This window comes from Colias philodice, chromosome 11, assembly GCF_061535455.1.
Source record: "Colias philodice isolate Cphi_HAF_F1 chromosome 11, ilColPhil1 Martin Lab GWU primary, whole genome shotgun sequence".
In the NCBI taxonomy this organism is placed as follows: domain Eukaryota; kingdom Metazoa; phylum Arthropoda; class Insecta; order Lepidoptera; family Pieridae; genus Colias; species Colias philodice.
The window spans coordinates 3,840,440-3,866,812 of record NC_143096.1 but is presented as its reverse complement, the minus strand read 5'-3'; the positions used below and the strand labels follow the sequence as shown (position 1 = coordinate 3,866,812).

Genomic DNA, 26,373 nt, shown 5'->3' with positions numbered 1-26,373 from the left:
TATAGGCTTAGATTATACACCTAGGTGTATAATCTAAGACTATAGGCACAGACTATAGGCGATTGGTGAACATGAATTTATATTTGACATTGAGTTGAGAACAGACATAATGACCAATTGACATATTATTTTGATTTGACATTTTATGCCCAATAAAAAATCAGAATTCTCAATTCAACTAAATTCAGATTTTTTGTTCATTGAACATAAATAAATAAACTGTTTCAGTTCAAGATATTAGCTTTTATTTTCAGTATTTTTGTATGAGTGACATGAAAACCTGCTGCACCTTGTTACACTACATTTTACCTTCGGAAGCAATCATATCAGAATAAAAAGCATTTTAAAAACACAATGTCTACACGTGAAATTCTTACCATTCAGTTAGGCCACTACTCCAATTATGTAGGTGCACATTTTTGGAATATACAGGAATTAAGTTTTGATTATACTGGAACAGTAAAAACCGAAGTCAACCATGATATTTTATATAGAGAGGGCCAAACATCTACCGGAGAGGTTACATATACACCAAGATTACTATTGGCAGATTTAAAAGGTTCTCTTAAAACTTTGCCAGCAACCGGGGGTCTCGAAAGTGCAACCAATGATGAAGGCGATCTTCCTTGGTCGTATGTTGAAAAGATAGAGGATCCTCCAGCTGAGAAAAATGAATTTCTGTCTGATATTGAAGCTGAAAACCCTCCAGACACCCAAGATAAAAAATACATTTTAGAAGACAATATAAATACGTGGACTGACTATCTATACCCCAGATTTCATTCACGGACAATAAATGTAATAAAAAGTTATCAACATGGAGATGAACATGTAAGTTTTTATTAATTGGTAGTTGTTATATAAAATGTATGAAAGTTCTAATAAGACTTTATTTATTTCCAGGAAGGTTTTGATATAGGAAGCACTGGCAGATCAATATGGAAATCAGATTATGGTGATACCTTTACAGACAATATACGGAAATATGTCGAAGAATGTGATAGCATGCAAGGATTTCAAGTGAATTTTGATTGTTACAATGGATTTTCTGGATTAGCCATTGGATGTATTGAGCATTTAGCGGATGAATATTCCAAAACTGTACTAGCATACCCCATAATACCTTCATATTTTAATGATAATAATCCTGCTAATCAAGAAGAAAGAGATACATCTAATTTGAAGGATTCAATGCGGCTGGTAAATATAGCACTTGCAATTGAAGAATTGTCACAGAATGCTAGTCTTTTTGTGCCTTTATGTACTAGTGATAAGGGTTGGAGAAAACCTGGAAATCCCAGATCATTTGAGCATGTTTCATATAATCCTGCATTGTATTATCATTCCTCTGCTTTATTAGCATCTGCTTTAGATACCTTGAGCCAAAAGTATAGACATAAAACAAATATCTATACCTTGTCTGATATGTGTGCTGATCTGACAGGCTATGGGAGAAAAATGGCCGCTGCCTCTCTAAGACTACCATTTGCATTCCATGAGTCAGAATATCTTATTGACTACTTAAATACTACCACACAGCCTATATACACTCCAATAACACCAAGTTGTAAGATTGCAACTGACAAAATATTCCAGCTTATAACAGTGAGAGGTATTCCCGAAAACTATTTGAAAGCACCAATGAAAGAGGCTAAGGAACAAATGAACATTCCAGCCTACAGATGTAGAGACATTAAAGAAATGTTTGAACTCTATTTCCAGGCTAATAACTTCCTGTCTGCAACAAATGTTACAGTTTGTGACAAACCATTGGAAGTGAAGAATCCATATCCAAATATATTTTCTGATAAACTTAATAAGTATGGCTTTATTCAAGATGATGCAAGGACATCTAATATTCAGAGTTGTCCTGTCATAGCTGGATACCATAATGGAAACTTCATGGCAGATATGATAGAAAAACTGCACAGAGAAGTGAGCAGAATAAAATTTGCAAAATTGCATAAATTCAAAGAAGAAGGATTGGAAGCTGCTGATTACCGGGAATGCCTTGATAGACTTGCTGAGTTTAAGGATAATTACGAAGATGACTTTGAATTATAAGTTTTAGTTTTATTAACTGTCTCAAATAAGAAGCTTTAACACAAATAAAACAATATTTATGAAATTCATATAACTTTTATTCATGATGATTTAGATAAAATAAACCATATTCTGCAGACACTCATTCACAATAATTGTACACATTTACAGCCTTAAACTAAACGCCTCGTATCTGCAACAATCACGACGATCGCTCCAACGCTCTCTCTTTTATTCTCGTAATAAATGCCGCACCTTTGTTCTTTCTGAAGTTTTCATATGGATCATTTAAATTAACTCCTATACCTGTAATGAGAAATAATAATGTTTGAATAATCGTTAATTTAGAAATTGAATCTAGATAAGAAATGTGATTTATTTTAGAATATCATGAGGCTTATTAAATTAGTAGCACAAATTATTAAGACAAAAATTATCACAAAAGTTAGAAATCTTCACATGATCAAAACTACATCCCCAGTGAGGCTGGGTGCGACATACCCTTATACTGATCCTGCCTATCGCGCACGGCCCCGCCGCTGATCGGCTCGGCGATGCCCTGACCGGCCGCGCCGAGCCCGCCCGCGCTCCAGCCCATCTTCTGCAGCAGCTGGTGGCCCTTGTTGCTCGAGTCGATGCCGCCCGACGTGCTCGGGTATGATGAACCCCTGGGCAAATTAGACGTGGCATTGTTTTGAACTGAACTTTTTAATATGTTCACCTAAGATTATTCAGCCTTTACGATAAAAATACATTTTTTACCATTGCATTTTTTTTTTTGTTATTTATAATACTTTATTGAAAAAACAATGTAATTATTTAACGATGTAAGTTATTAGGTACAAATATTTTGCACAAAAGGCGGCCTTATTGCTGCACAGCAATCTCTCCCAGGCAAAATATGTGCTATATCGAGTATTTACTTTTCTATCACTATTTGTCGACAGATCTTGCTGGAATCTAGTCCGCAAGATTGTAATCTAATGGAGCTTACAATTTTACAGTGACATAATAAATAAAATTACAAATTCATTTAACACTGTACATGCAAAATGAAATACACAAGTATACTCACATAAAACTAGGGGGTGTAGGTGACCGTGACTTCTCGACGCGTCGCATCTTGTCGCGCGGCGAGTCTCGGTGTCGCTCGCGATCACGTGATCGGCTGCGCGACCGTGAGCGTGAGCGTGACCGTGACTTGCGACGACCTGAGGGAAATATAGATGTAAGTAATAAAATATGGTGTTTAATCATAATAAGCTGAAAAAAAATTGATATTATATATCAATATATATATATGTATTGGACTAGGACCCCCTAGACCCCCCTAGACAAGTGGCTTTCTATTAGCGTAAAGTTGAATAGAATAGATTATGAATCTCGAGATTGACGTTTGATTACGACGACAACGACGATTGATTACGTCCAAGAAGCTTATATCATTCAAGGTCGTGCCTTCCCGTGACAAGCCAACGTTCATAGCGCAATCTCCAGTGTATTAGATATATAAGCTTCTTGATTACGTCAATCTCATACATTCATAATCTATTCTATTCAACTTTACGCTAATAGAAAGCCACTTGTCTAGGGGGGCAGGATATAAGATTAAGATTTAAAATAATTGTATAAAGATTTAAAATATAGCAAACATATATGTTGAACATAGAAATAAAACAAGTATATTCTAGCAATAATCTTTACAGTTATACAAACATGAGAATTTACTTTAAAAATTTATCCTGTTATAAAATATATCGGAAATATACCTGCAATATATGTCTTTAATTATCTTAGGGCCGATTTTTCAATGCTTGGATAAAACTTATCCGTCCAATAAAGTATTACGGTATATACGGGCAATTAGAATACGTTTTTAAAATGGTAGTTTTATACATTTATTCGACGAATAAGTTTTAACCATGGTGGAAAAAACAAGCCCTTAGAAGAATCAATTAATAATTGGACAGCCTCTAAGTTATTGGAACTTTAAAGCTATTCACATTTAAGGCTATTACATCTTGATATTTCATAAAATTTAAAGTTAAAGTTGCAATATCCATAAAACAATATCAAATAAAGAAAATGAAAATAAATTCTCACTATCTCTATCCCTCCTCCACGTCGTGGGTCTCCGTCTGGGCGATGGCGACCGTGACTTTGACTTCCGCGGCGATAATGGAATCACCGGCTTCGGCTCTGGTGATTTACTTAATGACCTGGCAAATAAAGATTAATGAATGAGTCTGTTTAAACTCTCTCGAAATTGTAAATAATATGCTATTTATCCAATAAGAACATGATTTATAATTATTAACTTAAGTTTTTGAAGTGAAAACTTCTTTAGCGGCGTTGGGTATAAAATCTTAAACTCGCGTCAGGACACGTGGCCTGATCGAAAAAGCGTAAGACGGTTGTTTGATATTTTGGATACCATTCCAAAATATCAAACATGCTGAACGTTAATAATCAAGTTTTCACTTCTGCCGGCACTCCCGGAGTGCAACCCGTCTTTTTTTTTTCTCATTTCATCTGAAATCAGCGGTTTTCGCTATAAGCGGATGTGTTGTCAGGCAAAGTTTGGCATGTAGAGCGAGCCCTCCAGTGAGGACAACTGCTCTTCAAGTAATACAGTTAGAGTATATCTTTTCTTTTAAGACGATTGTAGTAGGACTTATTTCAACCCCAAAACTAATACAATACCTAAAAGATAAAAATTTTGTGTGGCGGTTATATTCTTTAGTTTTATACATAATATTATGCAAGATTTTGTTTCAAGAAATTGTTTTGTTATTGGAATGTTTTGATAAAAACTGAAAAAACATACCTATATCTTCTTCCCGGTGGTGTTGGTTGTTTCTGTAAGTCTTTTGGTATGGGGCTGGGCGACTTTGACTTCATCCTTCGCCCTTGCGCAATCGCTTCCTCTTTATTTTTTCTAGCTGCATTCTTTGCTTTGTAATATTCATATAATCCTAATTTCTCCCATCCTTCACTGTAAGAGTATTATCAGTTTTAGAAATGTTTTAAGTGAAAATATTATATAACATGAAACTATTTGTAAAATTGAGTTAAATAGTACACAGCTCCTTTTGTATAAATTTATCATTCGAAACACTTTAAACAAATTGATTTTAAAGCAACATCTATGTATTTAATTTATTTAATTTAATTGATAACAATCTCGTAAAACAAATAAATAAAAAGAGAACTAACTTATCCCTCGGCCGTTCATGGTTAGGTGATGCATAGAATGCGTCAACAGCTTGTAAGAGCCTCTCATTTGGCGGAGCGGGTGGCGGCAGTCTTATACGAGCTGGGTCTAACGGCTTGTATTTGTCGTCTTCCAACTAAAAAAAAATGTATGCGTGTACTAGAGTACACACGTAAGAAGTGAAACTTCTTTATGACCTTAAAAATGTAATGAGTATGGCGTAACGCAAAAATGTCACGCGTACGGCGTAACGCAAAAATGTCACGCGTACGGCGTAACGCAAAAATGTTACACTAAATTTTTGTCCAACCCCGATAAAGAAGTTTCACTTCAATAAAAGAAAAAATATATGCGTGTACTAGAGTACACACGTAAGAAGTGAAACTTCTTTATGACCTTAAAAATGTCACGAGTATGGCGTAACGCAAAAATGTCACGCGTACGGCGTAACGCAAAAATGTCACGCGTACGGCGTAACGCAAAAATGTTACACTATATTTTTGTCCAACCCCGATAAAGAAGTTTCACTTCAATTAAGTTTTATTAATATAAGTGAATTTTCATTTATACAGAAAAAATACAGTTGCTGTGCGTTATTTCTAGGAGTTAATGCTACAGTGCGTTAAGAAAAATCTGAAGTCATATTTCATTTTGCAATGAGAACTTTTGAAACTGACAAATGATTTGATAAAGTATGAACTATATGCATATTGTGTTTCTATTAACTAAATATTTCAGTAAAAAAATGCCTTATATAAGTGCCTTTTTAGTTCTATCTGACGTTAAGAGATTCCCAATAGGTACAAGTATAGGAGTGCAGGTCTACAAATCGATAATAAAGATGTGCTTAATTCATAGAATGACTGAGTGCATTGTGATTTCATAAGTACATTGTTAGTCATGCACAGAGTAAGAATGTTTAAAAATTATATTACTTTTAAAACTAGGTTAAGATCAAAAGGCTTATTTAAATCTCTCAAACATTTATTTTATTATTTATTTTTTTGTTTCAATGAAAAATAACTTACCATTATAAGTGGTACCATCAAACCAGCAGGTAATTCAAAGTATGGGACTGAGGGCATCAGCTCTTCGTTGTTAATTTCTGGGAAGGGGGGGAATCCTGGTGGGGGCTTACTGAGATCTGGAAGACCATTTTGGAAAGCCAATGGCAGAGGCTTTGGTTCGAAACCGGGAGGCGGTTGTGAGAAATTTATGTTTGGTAAAATGGACAAGTCAGGTTCATCAGCTTGTTCCGTTTTTTGTTGTTTCATTTGATCAAACATTTGACTATCAAAACTGTTTTCATTCCCGCTCAAACTATTGTTTGACGCATAATTGTCCCCACTCTCGCTTCCGAACTGCTGGTGGTTTGGTCCGAAATTCTGATCAAATCCACCCATCGGAGGATACCCTTGGTCATTGAAATTGTTTTGGAAGGGATTTGGCATATTTTGCTGATTATCTTTGTTTGATTCCTGGTTGTTTAGTTCTAGTGCATGCTTTTGCATCTCCATTTGTTGTATTTGTTGCAATGTGTGAGCAACAAAGGCTTGATGCTGTGTTTGATAGCTGCAATGAAGAGTTTATTAGAATTTTCTCTTTGAACTGTTAATTTTACGAAAGACGGATATAACATACTTTTCAAAGGTAGACTTTGTTTGTTGTGTTAAATGAGCGATAGCATTCGAATGCTGCGCAATCAGGTTATTCTGGTACTCTTGATATGAACTGGTAGGGCTCTTCATCTTTTCAATGACCCCCGAGTCGAAGTAGTTGGACTTGGATTCCCAGAGACGAAGCAGTTTGTTAAGCTTAGCCTCCTGCTCTTCAGTAACGGCTGAAATGTAAAAAGGATTACACGGTTGTCGCAAGAGCCAAGCTGACTCAAGCAAGTTTTACCTGACTGACAAACCACAGGATGATGCTCTAGATGTTAAGTAGATGAGAATGCACAAAAAGACAAGAGACCTAAATTTTGAGGACATTATTGTAAATATGTTACCTATACTGGCATTGCAAAACATTGGAACCACCACATTTTCCAAATTTTTCTTGAGATCTTCGGCGTTTTTGCGTGCACTGTAATTAGGAATAATAGTATCATAGACACCGAATTGACATCGATCGCAAGGGACACGATATATTAAACAACTTTACAACTCAAAACTTTATAGAAAAGAAGTACATAGATAGAAAATTACAAAAACAATACTATTAAAGTACATACATTTTTTTAACAGAAAAAGAAAATAGAAATATGAAGATAAGATCAAGACATATATTGGAAACAAAAAAATTTTGGCCTCCCTTTGTGCAAAGGAATACAATACTGTGACGTAATGTTAAAACAAAAAAAAAACATGTTAGAAAGCAAAATGACCTTAAGAAAACACCTCACTAATTCCCAAAAACCCAAATTTTGATGACATACAATAAGTACCATAAGTTGTGATTTTAATTCTTGTTTTTATATACTAACCAGTGATGTAAGACGTCGTTGACTAGATATATGATGTGCAGTTTTTGTGTGAAAGCCGCTCCAGGCTGGGTAACCTTCCGCAGCAGATGTTGAGAAATCACTTTGCCTGCATCTGCCGATGAAGCATGCTGCAGTATCCATCCTTTTCCTAAAATTAAAGCCATATATTATCCATGAATCTAAGAAATGAAATTGTAAACAATAATGGGTAATTAATATTCCAAAGGTTTTAACATTTAGAATTACACAAAATTCTAATATACCTGCTGATATGCTATCTTTAGTGCAAGATTCAATAATGGGCTGTAAGATGTTGTCTAACTCCGATAAGCTGATGTTGTTATCTTCTGCCATGATCTGTATAGTCTCTACCTGAGCTTTGCTCACCAATTCATTGATTTTAGCTTGTTGCTGTTGTATGAGTACCTAAAATGGTTTAGTAATAAATAGAATATTACACAGATAAAAAAATGTACAGAGATAGTATTCTTTAAACAGAGCTTTTCTATATATTATGTACATAAGATAGAGAAAGAAGGCTCTTATGTTTATTGCTCTATTTAAAAAATGTTTTAAGCTATTAAGGATGTGTGTGAATAAAAATCCTACATAAAATAAATCTGTCTTATGTATAATAATTACAGACATGCATTTAAAACAAACTATTTTATCTTATACAGATATAATTCATGCCTGAAATCTGACCTGCCATCCAAATACCTATTACTGGAACATTTATCTTTATATACAAAAAATAAAAAGAATGAAGCACATTAAAAACATTATAAAAATTATTTCTATTTAAAAGTTGCATTCAATATTTACAACAAAAGCAGACTAGCCCACTTTTTCGTTCCAATTAGATACAAATATTGTTATGCATCTAGACTTTGTACATAATGGCATTTTTTAAACATAATATAAACAAAAATATGACAGTCTGCAAGAAAACTGTGAATAAAAGCAAATAATTTACAATTGATATGATACAATCATATTATATTAAACTCACATTATGTTGAGCATTAAGATTATTCTCTGACTGAGTGATTTGGTCTTTTAACATGTTGATCTGAGCATTCACATTGTCAATCTCAAGGGAGTGGTGCGTAGCGGGCGGGGCCGAGTTCGCCGCGAGCCATTGCTGGAGCGCCGGAGCCGCCGCCATCGTCGCAGCCAGCCCGAGCTGGGCGGGCGTCGCGCCAGCCTGTTGGGGCATTACATATTGCCTTGTCTGTGCCATATAAGCCCCGGACGGAGGAGGGGCCGCCTGGCCACCGGCCGATTGCTTTAGAACTATAAACAGCGGAGGGTCACTTGAAACGGTTATAACACATCAGCGATCGGGCGCGACCGCGACTATCTCTAATCTTTTAACCACCATCGTCAATATGCTTACTTGCTTGCTCTGTCGTAACTTTGTACTGGTAGTAGTTGAAGTACTCGCCACCGTACAGGAAACTGAATTTGGGATTGTTCTTTTGTTTCGTCTTGGTCATCTTCTCGAACTCGGGCCCATTTCGTGCGACAAATTGGGCGAGTTTGTCGATTATATTGCGAAGATCTTGATCTGCAAGTTGCAGAACGGTTTGATAATTATTGAACTATATGAATAAACTACATAGTGAATAAGAAATTCTAAATTTACCTTGTGGCGGCTGTGGAAGCTCCATTTTATCTTGATTTATAGTTATTTTTAGGTTAACACTAACTAACAATTGTCCATCATTAGTCACTTTTTAAAATGTTCTGTAAAATTATACACTGGAAAACTTAATACACCTTAAATACACCGATTAGCACAAACAATATAAAACATAATCATTTAATACGAAGGTGCACGATACAGTTAAAACTTAAACATCGGCAGCCATTATTGTTTCATGTTTGCTTTTTTTTATTTTTTGGCATAGGCAATACCATGCCAAATTGGTACGTGCACAGACATATATTAAGATAGACTACGCGAGTGTATGTACTTCCCGTGTCCAAACTAAGTTTATGACACTTACTTGACGCTGGCCTACACTCAGTCCGCGCTTGCAGTTCGCCAAGGAAAGACGTGAAGCTGAATAAAGTAAAATGCCGAATTGCGCCGTTATAAACTGTAGAAACTCCACAGCTGTGAGTGGCCGAGTTATCGGAGATGTTTCCTTCCACAGGTAAGTAATTTTCTAATCAGAATATGCTCTTTTTATTTTAAAATCAAATAAAGAATATCTGTGGAAAACGATCGTGACAAACATGGATACCAAATCATACGGAATGATTCGGAATACATTGCGGCTTTTACTTGGCACGGTAAAGATCGCGTCGTATGATAATAAGCAATGAATAGCGTCTTCTCATTTTTCTGTTCTCATTTTTCTGTCCAATTTTGTGGTTAGTGATGTTCATTTGATGCAACAGTTCTCGATTCTAATCGATTTTATAATCGAACAGAAAAATGATAATTTGAAGGAGCAATTTTTCAGAAAAAAAGGCATAGATTTTTTTGAAGTGAAAACTTCTTTAGCGGCGTTGAGCACTTATTCTGTAATGGGTATAAAATCTTAAACTCGCGTTAGGACACGTGACCTGATCGAAAAAGCGTAAGACGGATGGAGAGTAGACAGCTATCCCCTCTCTACTACGCGCGTTTTCACTTCTGCCGGCACTCCCGGAGTGCAATGTTTTTTTTGTCATTTAATACGACTTGACCTAGAACTTTTAAGTATTTTAATACAAAGGTACTAAAAATAAATATTATGACATGGACGCCGACGCGGCAATGGACGATTTTTAAGAAAACTCCTTATCGCTTAGACTATGTTTGTTTTTTCAGTTTTCCATGTAACCCGAACATAAAAGAAAAATGGATCGATGCAACGGGACATAAAGATTGGTTTCCAACAAAATATAGCACAATTTGCTCTAAACATTTTAGTGAACCCAGCTTTAGCGGTAGCTCGGTAAAGCGAGCAAGATAGTACGATGGGATAGGACGATACTAGAAACGCCGCGCGAGTGGCGTCCTAATCGATTTAGCGTAAAATGAAATTACCATCACTAAAAAGCGCTCGTGACGTCATAACGCGTCAAAAAATATGACACGCTTGGTTTTCATACAGATCACGGTACTTGCGTTGTCTACTTAATATATGTCTGTGGGTACGTGTATCCCACAGTGTATCCCAATTCTTGAATCAGCTTTTTTTAGTATATTCACTAATAATTAGAGTATAATATTAAATTGGAGATCAATCTATCTATACATAAATTATTGGAACTGAAATTTGCCATAGATATAATATACTAGCGGTCCGCTCCAGCTTCGCCCGTGGTACCTACATGTTTACGTTTTTTTTTTCATAAGAACCATCCTCGTTTCCAATATAATATATTATAGTGCCACAAACTTATCTGACCCGGTGAAAAAAACTGGAACTACGTGCCGCCAGTAGTAAAAATCGACATCAGTGACACCGTCACCGGGTCAGTTAAGTTTGTGGCACTATACTATACTCTATGCATCCTCGTACTTCAAGGAATAGATTCCGCATCGCACGCGATGACAGAATTTTTATTAAGGAATTTTTTACACCTTGGGTTACATTATTGCATTTTTGGTAAGGATCTCAAATTTATTTGAAAATGCAATTATATAGCCTATGTTGCTCAGTGAAGGTGCAGCTTTCTAATGGTGAAAGAATTTTTGAAATCGGTCCAGTAGTTTATGCGTGAAAACCATACATACATACATACATAATTACAAACCTTTCCTCTATAAAATATTAGTACATTATCTTAGATCATTAAGTAATTATCATTACTTAATGATCTAAGTACATTATAGATATGACTGAACTGAGAGCTTTAGTGCTATAGGTAAACCAGAATCTGATGGCAATTAGGGAAATCAAAATTTTGAGTGTGCAACCCTAGGGAAAATGGACTGAACGATCTTGATACTGCTTATTTTTTATTTTGTCCTCAATATCATTAGTCACATTACATAAGTGGACAATACTGTACTTAATAATGAGATATCCACTTAATATTATGTAGGTACATACTTACATGTATAATATACATATAACTTTTATACAGGTAATTCATTTTATTATTTACACATACCTAAATTTGTATATTCATTATCATTATGCCATGTGAAAATATCGATGTAATGATAATGTAGATCAAAACTAGACTGCTTATAATTTTTTATAAAATAAAATAAAAATAAAATAAAACTATGTTTATTTTCGTAAGTATTAACAGATACACACATTAAGGAATTGACTTGGACAGCTTGGACTTGACGAATAGCCGTATTGGAAACTCCTGTAATAAGTTTTCATAAAATTATATTATAATCAACAAACAATATTATAATTACCTACATATAATATTTTTTAATTTAAAGTATCAAAACGGGTAAGTCCAATTTACCAATAAAATCTTCAAAATTGAAAATTGTGATGTGTTTGACCCTTCTTCATTGAATATTTTTCTATACACATTATAAACAACACCTCTTGCTTGTGATCGCAGCGGCTTTTTCGACATTTTCGAAGATTTTTTAGACAAAATCCTAAAAATTATTCATCAACTGCAAAGAAGACAAATAATTTGACAACCAATTTGATAGTTGTCAAATAAGTTGCCACATGAAAATCTTTTATTTCTTAAATATAAATATGCCATCAGATTTGGTAGACCTATATTAAACTTAATATATGTATATAAAAAAAGACTGTTTTGTACTGTTATTCAAATATTCAATTAATGAAGCGTTGCACCGGATATTACTTTACAATAATATACCTGCCATATTTATTTCAAATGTAATTATATAATTAATATTTTTCAAACATCCGTCGAATCCTTAGATCATTACTTAATGATCTGGTCGAATCCGAGGTCGAATCCTTGTCGAATCTGTTTAAAATAATGACACAATAATTTGTGACTTGTCAATTTGAAAAAGACAGTGACAACGACAAGTTTTTTTCACACATAAACGTGTGTTTATTTCTCTGATTTTCGCAAACTGTGATAACATAAAGTAAGCGATAATTTAAAAGATCATCCAGTAAGTTAAAAGTCGTTAGATTTTCATGTAGTATTCTAACATCTACTTTAAATTTAAGCTATGGGTCGTCGAAAGTCGAAAAGAAAGCCACCACCAAAACGCAAAGCTATTGAGCCTCTTGATCAACAATTTAACTGTCCGTTTTGCAACCACGAAAAATCTTGTGAAGTAAAAATGTAAGTATATTTGAATTAAGATGCAAATTAACGATGTTTAATAAGCAGTATTACAAATGTGTCCTTTATATTTCCAGGGATCGCGCAAGAAATACGGCGCGCATCCAATGCCGGGTCTGTTTAGAAGATTTTCAAACCACAACAAATGTTTTATCTGAACCTATAGATGTTTACAATGATTGGGTTGATGCCTGTGAAAGCGCTAATTAGGTCTAAGGCCATATGTATAATTATGTATTTTAAGGATTGCATTGAATATATTGTGTGAGAATGATTGCAACATCAATGATATTATTTTTTTGTTATTAATGGATATTTCCTAGAGTTATTATGTACTTGACTTAAATAAATCTTAAGTTTCCTGAAGTAATTTATATTTTTTAATATGTCCCTTATAGTAATTTACTCACACCTACAACAATACAGTCTGCATTATGAAACTCTGTTTTACTTATATACCACTATGTGTATATCTGCTTAAAGATAATAAAGTTCATCTAAAGACACATAAATAGGTATTAAATAGTTTTATACATGTTAGATCTTCATTGCCACTAATTTATCCCTATAAAACAAGAAATATGGACAAACTAGTAATAGAGAAAAAATATGGCAGAATTACTAAATTAGAGTTTTTAGCCACAAAGGATTGCATGGAGATATCAGAAGTTATGATTTGCATATTTTTTTGTTCATATAGATTTGGCTCTGAAACTGAGTGACATATTGGCATTCATTTTTCGAGTTTCTTGCTTGAATGGAATATGATGTCCATAACTATATGATGGTTTGTGTTTGTCTATAACTTCTGCACAGTATACTGGACAATATGAAGTTCTCTAAAATAAGGTCTATTGGGACCCATTTCATGTTTTGTTATTAATTTTAAGAAAGGAACTCCTTCTAATTTGACCTTTCCCTTTTTTAAATATAAACTATGTTAAAGGTTAATATTTAAGGTATCTTCGAGAATAAAAATCATTGAAATATATTTTGTATTTTTTATTAAACAGAAAATGCATTTTAGCAAAGATAATATGAATATCATTTTTAAGTTCATAAATAAAATAGGCTTGCTAGTATCACTTCAATTCCTTTACAATATTAAATAATATATTTTATAATAATACATTTGGCTATAATATTATATTATCTTTGCTAATAAATATTTTGAGTAAATTATTACCTACACATCCATAGATAAATATATTTGCTTTGATATTGAACACTACTGAACAATTGTGCTCTAAAGCTAATAAGAATATATTTTTATATAACAATGATTATTCTGCTGATACAATATTCCACTTACAGATGATATATTGGAATGTATGTTCATGTTGGAACACTATCATTTAAACCTAGATAGGAAGTCAAAAACATCAAGCATATTTTAATAATTGAACTTTTACGGTAATAACACCCTACATTCACAATACTAAAATCAATAATCAAGTAACTGTAATAAGTATCTAAAGTTTAACTTTTGCTAAATTGTACTTTGAGAATCCCATGGAACAAGCGATCGCTATTTAGCTTAAGGTCATATTATATGACATGAGGATCCCTAGCCTACCTCAGTGAGAAGATTCGTAAATCGTAATACTAATACTTTGACATCTTCACTTAAGCTACGAACAATACATAACATCAACTATGCAACACAATTAGACAGCATCAAGCTGTATCACATTCGTAATAAATACAAATAAATAAATTTTAAGTATATTGAAATAATATAATACACTACTTATATAGACAATTGTTGAGCTATTGCCTACTAACAACCCCAGGATTTCCGCAACCATGTCACATTATTTTCGAAAAAATAAACATGTCTATACTTACAAGAAGGAAAAATATTTACAAAGTATAATTTCATCTATAAAAAATAAATGTTAAAATAACTGTATAATATATGACATGGTTCTCAGATTTGCATACCACCGAGCCCTCTGTGCATAAGCTGTGTAAAGATTTACAGGACATTAGATTAGATATAGGACATAGCTCATAGAGGATATAATAATATATAACGTTTGTGTAATTAATAAAAAATAAATAGAAACTCAGGATTACAACAAAATAATATCATAATCAAAAATTAAGACCAATGGTACTTATACACAGAAGTCAAAATTTCCCCATATCTATATAGGAGTCGTATTGTAATTCATAACTATCATATAAGGTCTGTTCTTCACTAGTGGGAACATTCGGCGAAGGGGTTAAAAATTTCGTACTAGTCGTATCTTCACAAATGGCCGTGTCATCTGAACTTTCACTGTGGCTATCGATGTACTCGAACAATTTTCTTTGGATACCATCGCAATCATCAGTTTCATCCACATTACAAGCACTCGTCTCTTCGACATTAACAGCATCAAAGGAATGGGAAAGCAAAGCGTCCTCGCACGGTACTGCAATCTCGACACGAGACGAACACGCGTCTTCTGTGAATCTTCCGGAATCGCCCAATTCCGAAATATTCAGAGACAAAGTGTCGTCAGTCACTGTGAGCGAATCCATTGGCAGATTATTCTCGACTTTGACAACTTTACCGGCACTTAATATGTTGTCTTTGGTAACGGTTATCGAATCGTCGTCCGATAGATCTCCGTCTGCATTTAGGGTAACAGAATCGTCGTTTTCATCTTTAGCAACGTGCAAATGTTCCAAGTCGTCCACGCATTTGGTGGAGTCGTCACTATCGGAGACGAGAAGCTCTATACTTCTGTCCAACAAGCCGGTGTCGGTGCAAGTCGAGAGATCGTCTTGGAACACGATTTCGACGCTCCGTATTCTCATGAGGGGCATTTTGGCCGGTGACACTTCGTTGCCTTTCGCCGTCCTGACTTTTATATTGAGACTAGAGTCAGCTAATGATTCCGTGCACTCGCTAGTATCGTCGTAGTCGATTTCGAAGCTTCTGAGATCGGAAGCGCAAGGCGAACATTCTGTAGATCTAGCTTTTAATGAATAAATAAGTGCATTGGGATGTTGCGGTGAGGGCGTGCGCGTGGTATGCGAGTGTAGTCCCTAAGGTTGCAGCGAATCTTATTGTATGGTTGTGCCGAGATCGAGCCCGCCCTCTTCTTGCATCTTTGTGAGGAATTTAAACACGCGCGAATCTTCATCCGTCTGTTTCACCATGTCTATGAGGGCCAACAGTTTCTTGATGCCGATGAAAATTCTGAAAATTGTTTTATATGAAAATTATTGTTGCATTATAGTAATTGTATATCACAAGTTTTAATTTAATTGCGATTGAAAGAATATTTCTATTTCATCAAATATTCTACCAATATTATAAATGCGGAAGTTAAGTGAGGTTGGATGTGTGTATGTGTATTACTATTTTACAAAAAAAAATTCTAGTACTAAGTAGGCACTATAAAATTTGATGTTGCCACTTTTCAACTAAGATTGAGACTTAAAGCATTAGCAATGCGAAAAACAAAACCCTTCAAATGCTATACAAAGTATTAAAGAAAAATCTAAATTAAAAAAAAATTCGCGCACTTGGCGCCTGTAACTGTTGCTTGTGCCGACATCGCCATATCCTCCTCCAGGACCTATAAATTTACTAACCAAGCTGGCAGCAAAGAGTTTTCACTAAACACAAAAGAGAAAAAAAAGAAAGAAAGTAAATTCGAAATTCAAGAAGCGTTCTACGCACTTCGCGCCATGCAGCTCTTGCTGTACCTTAAAGAGGTCGCGGCGCCAGAATGCGTCGTTGTTGCTGAGTCCGGCGAGTTTGTGCTCCGGTTTTGCCATGGCTTCCACCATTTCAGTGACCTGAACCCATAAGATAACTTACCAAATTGTTATCAACGTCCTTCCATAATAGAAGAATAAAAAACAAAATTCTATATTCATAAGCGTCCCCACAACTCATGCTGTATCTTGGGCCTTGGTAAGATAGCTCATTTAGAGCATGGCAAGCACGCTGACCGCACCTATAAGCTAACTTACCAAACTGGCAGCAAAGAGTTTTCACACCCGAAAAAGAAATGACATTCGAAAAAATCGTTCCACGTACTTGGCTCCCATTAGCTCGTACAGTATCTTAGCGTGATCGCGGCGTGATGAGATATCACTCTGTTCGTAGAAAAGTGCACCGGCCTTTCCACATCTTGTTGCTATTCAGTGACGTAACCTATAAGCATACTTACCAAACTGGCAGCTCACATCACATTCTCATCCAAAAAAAAAAGAAAAAACATTCGAAAGTTCCAAATTCAAAATCGTTCCACGTACTTGGCTCCCCGCAGCTCTTGCTTTATCTTGGCGAGGTCTCGGGCCGTGAATACATCGCTCTCCTCTAGCACTGAGAGCACGTGCTCCGGCTGCGAGAGGTTCGGCACGTGTAACACGCCCGTGAAAGCGGACAACATCTCCATGTCTTCTAGCACTTGACTGTGGGTAAAATAATTAAAAATAATATTTAATTTGGAAAGTAAATAATAAAAAAGTATTGCAAAATTTTGTCCATTATGTTATTGAATAAATAGGTATTTTTTATTAAATACTAAATAATTATGGATTATTTAAAACATTCGGTTCATCCAAAGTATTAAATTGTTAGTGTCTAATAACAACTCTTAACTTCACTTCTTTAACAAAAATATTTGACCCAATTTTGCTGGATTTTTTTAGCCAATATTCCAGCAGCAGACGCTTCATACTGTCCCCTAGTGTGATCAGACCTGTCACCCAATACATACCGTCTGCTACTAGTGCACAGGATGAGCAGCTTCCTGCCCTTCGGCGGCTCCTTCTTCAGCAGCACGAGCAGCGCCTGCAGCGTCAGGTTGGAGTAGCGCGGTCCGATCGGCCCGTAGTCTAGCAGACGCTCGATATTGTCTACCAGTATGCACGACAGGGTTGAACGGTACGCGTCGTCGAAGTACTGGTGAATAAAATTGAAGGTTAAATAGGTACAATGTTTTTTAGAAAAATTCAGATTTTTCATGTATCTAATGTAAAAATGAAATAAACTGATAAACCAACATAAAATACGGTTACTTGAGGTACACGTAAGAATTAATTAAATTATAGTAGAGCCATTTTAATAGGCAACATTTGACAGTTCAACAAAATTCAACAACGTAACCTAGTAACGACGACATAGAATAACATGATATTTCGTTTTGTTAGAACTGCACATTTGCTTAACTTTTTTCAATTACGATTACATATTTATAATAATAATGACCGATACAACTAATTTTAGGATTTGATTTTACTGATAAACCATTCTAAACATAATAAACAATTTCTGATTTAAAGAACTGACGTCGCTACAATTTTGTCTCAATAAACCTTTTTTCTTTTTAAATACCAGAGACGTTACTCTAAAAATCGAAATCTGACATCTAGAATCGAATGCATTGATTACTTGGGAATAAAAATAAAAAAAAAAATGATCATAAATTATTGACATGTGTTTCAAGTTCGATTGACAAATGTTTCAAGTTCGTATCGATTAATTCACTTTAATCGATGTTTTTAAGCAGGTTACCACCCTATGAAGATAAAATTGATAGACGTCAAATGTTGCCTATTAAATTGGCTCGACAATACCTTTTTACATCATTTTTCAACTACAAATTAAATATTGTAAACAATTGAATAATAAGCATTTGTTTGACTACCTGTCCTATTTTATTTTTAACCTTTACCTTTTTTAAAACACCTATCTAATAATTAGATGATTATAATTTCAAAACACTCATATATTTAGTGAATTCTACATACCTTCCTTATTTGCAGACACTTAGAGGTCTCCGTGAACCCGACCATATCTTCAGGCGAGCACACTTTGACGAAGGGGAAATCTGATAACTTGGCGAGTTGCGCAGCCAACGCGGTTTTTCCGCTATTCGGTGGTCCTTCTAGGAGTACTGATACTAAACCTGGGATAGAAACGAATTCATTTTGAAGTGAAAACTTCTTTAGCGGCGTTGGGTATAAAATCTTAAACTCGCGTCAGGACACGTGACCTGATCGAAAAAGCGTAAGACGGATGGATATCAAACATGCTCAACGTTAATAATCAAGTTTTCACTTCTGCCGGCACTCCCGGAGTGCAACCCGTTTTTTTTATATTATTGATCATCTATTAGCTCAAAAATGTATTTGTGATAGAGTTTATAATATATACTTGAAGTGAACTCGTATAACAACATATTTTTTTATTTCATATAGAAAAGAACGCTGGTATAATTTTTCTAACGCGAATATCGTGAATTGGAATTATTTTTAACTTTTTTTTTATCAATTTTTTATTTTTACGTAGGTGCAGGTGTAGGTAAAATGAAAAATAAATGTTAGTTACTGTTTAATGGCAAAGACAGTCAGAATATGAATCTGCAATAAATAAATTAAAATAACACTAACCACTAGCTTCAGTAGCCCTAGCTTGCTGTGTGTACAGTTGTCCGTCTTCGAGTATCGACGAAACGGGTGAACCCCAATTGATGATGCCGCGAGCGAGGAAATGTTCCAATGCTTCTGCTGCTGTACCGAACGCCTAGTAAAAATTATAATAGAATTAACTTACATTATAAGCAAGGCACAATAATGTGTTTTCACAAAATTTTATGAAATTTTCTCGTAGGTAAAAATAAGTATGAAAAATAAGACTTTTTTCATTATAATCATTGTTTTAATTAAGTATCAATTTTAAAAACAGAACCCAACATATTATAAACCAAGCGTCAATTACACTTAAACATTCAACTATTTTTCAATACTACCACCTATTTATTTTTCAATAGACTATTAATCCATTAATATTATAAATGCGAAAGTAACTAAGTAACTGTCTGTCTGTCTGTTACTCAATCACGCCTAAACTACTGAACCAATTTTCATGAAATTTGCTTTGGAGATATTTTGATACCCGAGAAAGGACATAGGCTACTTTTTATCCCGGGAAAATGACGGAATCCCGGAAATCCCACGGGAACGGGAACTATGCGGGTTTTTCTTTGACTGCGCGAAGCCGCGGGCGGAATCCTAGTATTTAATATATTCATTATAATCATTGTTTTAATTAAGTATCAATTTTAAAAACAGAACCCACCATAATTATATACCAAGTGTCAATTACACTTAAACATTCTTTTTTCAATACTACCCCCAAAAAAAATCACTTACCGGCTTAATATCATTCTCCAGAGCGTGCAAGAAGTCAGTCCTCTCGACCATGAGTTTCTCCATTGCCTCCGGGTCCACCTCCACCTTACTCGATGCCTTGATCAGTCTGTTCATGGCCGTCGACTGGGCCGCACGTACTAGACCCTCGAGCTCCGCGCCGGAGAAGTTTTTGGTTAGCGCAGCTAGTTCCTGTGTTTAAATGTATTCACTTTATATTTATTTTTAAAATTAAATTTTTATGCCACTTCGCTCTATTTCAAAAAGTCAGTTAGAATCTATGGTTTATGATTAAGGGCCGATTTTTCAATGCTTGGATAAAACTTATCCGTCCAATAAAGTATTACACGATAATATTAAAATGTCACGTAAACTGTCAAATACGGGCAATTAGAATACGTTTTTAAAATGGTAGTTTTATACATTATTCGACGAATAAGTTTTAACCAAGGATTGAAAAATCAGCCCTAAATATTATAAATTTGATCCTACCATTTGCCAACCTTAATTATTAAAAACGCAAGACACAATTCAAGTGCAATTTCTAAACACGCAAGAAAAAATCGCCGAGAAAATTTACTTTTTCTCGGTAAGACACATACAAATTAGAAACGTCACCCTATTAGCCACCGCTATTATTATTTCATAGCGTACTTCAAAAAAGGCAGATTTCAGTTTTATCTAACGTACCTTGCAATCAACATCCTCCGCGATCTTCTTATACTCCCTCATCCGTTTGGTATGAATGCTCAAGATTTGCACTCTACCCTTCTCATCTGGTAGACCGATCTCCATTTGCACTTCCAACCTTCCCGGTCGCATTAGAGCCTCGTCAATCATGTCCCGTCTGTTTGTCATACCGATTACCAGAATGTTGTTTAATTGGTCCACACCTGAGGACATATATTGTTATAAAATTCATAAAAAATGACATAAAATCAAAGTCTTGCTCAATTTTTTGCATGTTCCTATGTGTTAGAGGTGTACCCCGGTAAATTGGATTGATATCAAAAAAAATAATCATAGAATGGACAAAAAACATTGTATTGGGTAAGATCCATATTGTAGCGATAATGCATTTCTATAATGAATATTTCAGTTGGCACATTTTTATCCTTAAAAAATTACCACTCCACTCTACACCAACATGTGTCCAATTATCCAGATAATTTATTATTCTCTAGTTCTAAATTTTATACGAAAGAAAAGAAGACAGTTTTTCTTTATTAATTTATATCCAACTTTAAGGATCATTACCATCAATCTTTGAAAGCAGTTGGTTCACAACAGTATCGTGAACGCCAGTATTGCCGCCAACGGAGCCTCTCGCTTTGCAAATGGCGTCAATTTCGTCAAAGATTATGATGTGAAGTCCACTGTTGGGTCCACACTGGGAATAAAATATCATATAATTATAGACTCCTTGTTTATTATGACTTTATTATTATTTATTTATTTCTATAATATTAGTTTGATTGATCAGTTGTACTTTGTAGCATTATCTCAACAGAGTTTCTACACGCGTTTATAGAAATTAAATAATTCGATGTTATTGATGGACTTTAGTCGAAATAATTATACAATATAATTATATTCTGCTGATTTAAGAAAGATCTATTAATGCAAAGTATGTGCTACTGAAAAATTACAATACAGTATTTTGTTCTCAATCCAATTATCCCTAAACTCATGTCCCCTGGTATTGGAATATAACTTTTTCGCATGTATCGACTATACATGCTACTTACCCTTTTTTCTTCCTCTTCAGCATCAGCGAACAGCCTTCGGATATTGGCCTCGCTCTCACCAACATATTTGTCCAAAATTTGCGGACCGTTCACAATTTTCGGTTCACGTGCGTTCAACATTTTGCCGATTTGACGCGCCATTAGGGTCTTACCAGTACCGGGCGGTCCGTAAAGTAGGATACCCTTTACGTGCTTGCATCCTACAAAATAAAATATATATTAAATTTATTGATTACTAAGAAAAATAACAGAAGAAACCTATTTAAACAGTAAAAGTATAATAAATGCATACTCACCTAACTGTTCAACGACTTCCGGTGGGAAGACACGGGAAGCGAAAGCACGACGGAATATGGCATTGAACTCATTGTCTAGACCACCAATTCCCATCTTTCCGAAGTCCCAGTCTGGGTTGATGATGGATTGACGAGGTTGTTTTCTAAATTTTATAATAAATTTAACTTTACATAGAATAGCGGTAAAAGTACCAAATGAAAGTTACGTTTCATTTTACAGTGTTATAGTGTATCAGTAGTGTAATGCAACCAACTTTACACTTTAATCGTATCAAAATCGTAATATTAACCTATTATCCACAAAAAATCTTAGAATATACATAATACATTTTCTGATTGGTACAACTTACATTTTAAATACAAATAAGTGACAGCAATGAGAAATAGATTAGATATCACATAAGTATAGATATATCTTACTTAGAGAAAAAATACTCAATTATAAATTTTTTATAAATCTCCAAAAAACAATATTTACCCTTTAGCCTTGCCAACAAGATTGAGCGAAGAGTTCTCAGCCTTATCAAATTGAATGCAGGCATCAGGTAAAAGTCGTCCCAATTTAACGCGACGGGGCACCGCATTTGCCCCCGATGCTAACGCTTGTACATCAACCGCTGTTAAAAAAAAAAGATTTTTTTTCCTTTGTTTCATGCCAGTTATTAATTATAATTTAATTAAAAAAGGAAATCTATTCGCAATATATGTAAATAACAATATGGAACCCTCTTATAAAAATCAATTAAAAAATTCCTAAGTTTTTAATGAAAGCAATTCTAAACATTTTCTCATGACATTGTATTCATACAGTCCTGGGTTTATTTCATGAATATTATTTTTAAGAAGGAAGATGGTATTTGATATTTAATTAGTATTCAGTTCCCAATGAGAATCCTGTTGAAGAAATTTTACTTATTAGAACCAATATGAAAAATATGAAGATGTTAATGATTTTTACATTCACACACTAAATATCTAATTAGAACAAAACGTTCTTTTGAGGCTAGGGGAATTTAATGACCTACCTATCAAAGATAAAATAGACACAGAAAAATAAGAAATAAGTGTTATAAAAAATAAATAGTTTTTTTTTCTTTATTTACCAGTACTGGTTTCCTTGGGTTTGCTGGATATGTGTGTAAAAGGAAGTACATAATATTTATAATGCCAATACCTGTATCCTATTAGGTAAAAATGCAACCATATGCTACAAGGAAAATAGAATACATTTTTTACATATTGGAGCACAATAAAACATAATATGTAAATCAACGATTAATTGTTTAAAAAATATAAACAGGATTCCTTATTCAATAGAATTATTTCGAGATTTTAATTAAAAGTATTATAGTTACTTAAAAATTCAGTTAAAAACTCGAGTCAGTTGCATAATCTGAATTCTGATCAACTTGATAATAATTATTTTCATAATTTTTCAATCGGAAAATATTATTCCAATACCTTATCAGTTTTGACATTATTTTTAAATACATTGCTGGCTCAAATTTCATAATACCAATTATATATACTTTTTACACTAGATAACAAAATTTGTGACAATGCTTCCTTACTGGATAAACTGATGATTACCGTTAAAAATAAATGACTCACCATACTACTAATCTTATTACATTACAATATGTATATTATAATAGATTAGTTAATATTTTTGTTAACAAAATATTATTGATAAAGGGAAATACAAAAAAAATAGTAATGTATTTTTTATTTTTTTAAATATCTTACCTTCCAAGTTCTTGACGATCAGAGAAAGAACTTTCTTCTCCTGGAACGAAAATGCCAATTGTTGGCCGACGGTGAATATTTGATTCGAAAACTGAATGAGGAAGTCTCGCGCCATTTGTTCTGAATCATAGGGCTCCATTGATGTCCTGGTTTGTAGAAAAAAAAAAATAGATATTATTATTTAAAAAAAAACCTGAATAAAAAAAAAACAAGGTATGTATTATGTTGTAGTATGTATGAAAATGTAAAATTGCATATTTGCATACATATTTCTTCATACCTAAATTAAATGTATTTTTTTTTTCATCCTTTGGCGTTTATTTCAGTTTCAATATTAAAAAAAACTTAATTTCACTAAACAATTCATGATGTTTGTTTCAAATAATTCATTGTTTCGAGTTACTTACGTTTTCTTAAGCATGAAGTCAGCTTCAAGTGTAACACTGCAGAGACATTCTGCACTTTGCGGCTTGAACGGTCTCACATCAATAGTCTGCAGAAATTTATATTTATTTAGTTCTTTTTCAGTTAAGAATGTATTCACAAAGATCTTGGATGTTCTTTTGTTGAATAAATGAAAAGATGACCCATTTTCTTTGTTATTCGAAAAATACTATTCACCTAGCAGATACAGTAATTTTTGAATAAAGAGATATGTCTAGAGTGATTAAAATATTACAACATATTCACATATAAAAGATCTATATCATCATTCAACTTCATTACTCTGTAGTCTGTACACAAAATTTGTTGATGTTTATTTGATAAGAACAAAGTATAAGAACATTTTTAAAATTTAATTGCAGTCCCGATTACATAACACCTACAAATACAAAAAGTCATATTTGGCTGCTCAATTAATTTTATCTTGTGTTCGTAAATAATATTTTTAATAGACTATTTACCTGCCCAATGGAGAGTGTAGCCCATTTACGCTGGGGTGCTGAAAAGCCTACAGTACCACGGTCCACCCCACTGTAGAATCTAACACTAAATACAAAGTGCTGAGATGGACCTGTCGAAATCTCGATGTGCCTGTAAATAGTATATCATATTAACAATAAAAAAGCAAAAAATGTCTCTGGTCTATAATCCAGAGGTGTCGCGAACACCCTGTGATGGTGGGTGCCTTAAAAAAAAGTACATCATATTAGCATAGATGTTTTAATTATAACAACATTAACACCATGTACATAGGACATACTACATATATACACCAGTATAGTTACTCAGTACCTGAACATGATTGTAAAGTTATATCTGTTTATGAATAAATACTTACTTTACGTCACTTGGGAAATCATCAGGATTAACAAGAGCACAGTTGGTAATTGCCAGCTCATCAGAGGGGCATTTGGCTGCCTTCATTCGCTGTAAATTATTTATTATATTTAGAAATTCACCAAGTCTAACATAATTATGAAAGTATTGATTTTTTAGATAAGGGTAACATAATATGTTATTAAATGATACTTTATTGATATGATGAAGTGCCAAATTGCAAAATTATAATATTAAATCCAATGAATGAATGGAATTAATTAATTAATAAATTGAATGCATGCAAAAATAACATAATAAAACAAGAATTATATTTCATGCTGTGAATTAATCAGGCTTATGTAAAAGTGTTTAATTAAATTAAAAGATATTTTCTGCGCAACTTACCATTGAAGACATTTTTATTGAGATATTTTATTTATTTTGTATTTTCAAAACCAAGTTTGTGTTATGACAGTAATGATTCACGTTGATTGGAGTGACATCAACCCAAAATAATTACCACTTTTTGCCATCAATCAGAAGTCTGGTGATGCCCGTTGAAAGGAAAATACTGCAGTAAAAAGTTTGGTGTGGTGTATTTTGGATTTTACGACTGTGGATCAATACGAGCAAAAGTGTTGCTATGTGTAAAATCGTGTCTTATTTATTTTATATTTAATGGTATACGTGGTTTTGAGTTTCACTTTGAAAAATGATTTGATTACTATTACAATAGTCTTTCTTTTAATTTTACAATTAAAAACAGTCAGCAACTAATTGTAAATATTCGAACATTTTTTTCCCTAGACGATTGCCACCCTTTAAAAAGATTAAATTATAATATTCCGAATATTTTAGCTTGTGGGCTTTTTGCGAAACCGTAATTTATGTAATTTAGGTTGGAATATTTATAAAATTAGATCACATTATATTAAGCACTCGTTTAGGGTATAAGATTATGCAACTGCAGCATATAAACATGATGAGAACCTGAGTGAGAGTTTTTCGTGGGGTACATTAATTATAAGTGAATCCAAGTTTTCGTCACTATTCACTGACCATTCGTACCTCGGACCAATTAACAAGCCTAGTTAGTTACAATTAACAAGGCTAGTTAATTGCTCCGAGATTCGTACAATGTTTGGGTTTTTGCATCGAAAATATTTTCAA

The 26,373-nt window shown here is 33.9% G+C and overlaps 5 protein-coding genes across 6 annotated transcripts; 2 read left to right on the top strand and 3 right to left on the bottom strand.

The window, feature by feature from the left end:
* Positions 1 to 112: 112 nt before the first annotated feature.
* mst (misato mitochondrial distribution and morphology regulator) lies at positions 113 to 2,187 on the top strand. Its single transcript, XM_089700603.1, has 2 exons — positions 113 to 831; positions 904 to 2,187. Exons 1-2 carry the CDS (start codon positions 355 to 357, stop codon positions 2,062 to 2,064), a joined length of 1,638 nt encoding a protein of 545 aa, XP_089556729.1. The 5' UTR covers positions 113 to 354; the 3' UTR covers positions 2,065 to 2,187.
* scaf6 (SR-related CTD associated factor 6) lies at positions 2,120 to 9,625 on the bottom strand. 2 transcript variants are annotated; one of them, XM_089700601.1, is made up of 14 exons: positions 9,388 to 9,625; positions 9,139 to 9,309; positions 8,752 to 9,035; positions 8,003 to 8,165; positions 7,740 to 7,887; positions 7,263 to 7,339; positions 6,899 to 7,097; positions 6,286 to 6,829; positions 5,260 to 5,393; positions 4,871 to 5,038; positions 4,147 to 4,262; positions 3,119 to 3,254; positions 2,545 to 2,711; positions 2,120 to 2,349 (listed from the first exon to the last, which is right to left on the bottom strand). In XM_089700601.1, exons 1-14 carry the CDS (start codon positions 9,410 to 9,412, stop codon positions 2,246 to 2,248), a joined length of 2,436 nt encoding a protein of 811 aa, XP_089556727.1. In that variant the 5' UTR covers positions 9,413 to 9,625; the 3' UTR covers positions 2,120 to 2,245. The 2 variants fall into 2 exon arrangements, with proteins under 2 accessions (XP_089556727.1, XP_089556728.1); XM_089700602.1 differs by lacking the exon at positions 9,388 to 9,625 and having other exon boundaries at positions 8,752 to 8,946; positions 9,139 to 9,271.
* A 3,082-nt stretch (positions 9,626 to 12,707) lies between these two features.
* Positions 12,708 to 13,355, top strand: LOC149484453 (transcription elongation factor 1 homolog). The gene is made up of 3 exons (XM_089700701.1): positions 12,708 to 12,786; positions 12,872 to 12,989; positions 13,067 to 13,355. The coding sequence occupies exons 2-3, from the start codon at positions 12,874 to 12,876 to the stop codon at positions 13,197 to 13,199; spliced, it is 249 nt and encodes an 82-aa protein (XP_089556827.1). The 5' UTR covers positions 12,708 to 12,786; positions 12,872 to 12,873; the 3' UTR covers positions 13,200 to 13,355.
* Positions 13,356 to 13,976: 621 nt separating this feature from the next.
* Positions 13,977 to 15,890, bottom strand: LOC149484452 (uncharacterized). The gene has a single exon (XM_089700664.1). The coding sequence runs from the start codon at positions 15,804 to 15,806 to the stop codon at positions 15,123 to 15,125; it is 684 nt and encodes a 227-aa protein (XP_089556790.1). The 5' UTR covers positions 15,807 to 15,890; the 3' UTR covers positions 13,977 to 15,122.
* A 140-nt stretch (positions 15,891 to 16,030) lies between these two features.
* On the bottom strand, positions 16,031 to 25,830 carry LOC149484451 (vesicle-fusing ATPase 1-like). The gene is made up of 16 exons (XM_089700635.1): positions 25,609 to 25,830; positions 25,223 to 25,311; positions 24,846 to 24,975; positions 24,348 to 24,433; positions 23,941 to 24,086; positions 22,673 to 22,811; positions 22,195 to 22,337; positions 21,899 to 22,098; positions 21,408 to 21,540; positions 20,841 to 21,043; positions 20,154 to 20,342; positions 19,392 to 19,524; positions 18,750 to 18,907; positions 17,717 to 17,901; positions 17,250 to 17,408; positions 16,031 to 16,182 (listed from the first exon to the last, which is right to left on the bottom strand). The coding sequence occupies exons 1-16, from the start codon at positions 25,618 to 25,620 to the stop codon at positions 16,047 to 16,049; spliced, it is 2,241 nt and encodes a 746-aa protein (XP_089556761.1). The 5' UTR covers positions 25,621 to 25,830; the 3' UTR covers positions 16,031 to 16,046.
* Positions 25,831 to 26,373: the final 543 nt, after the last annotated feature.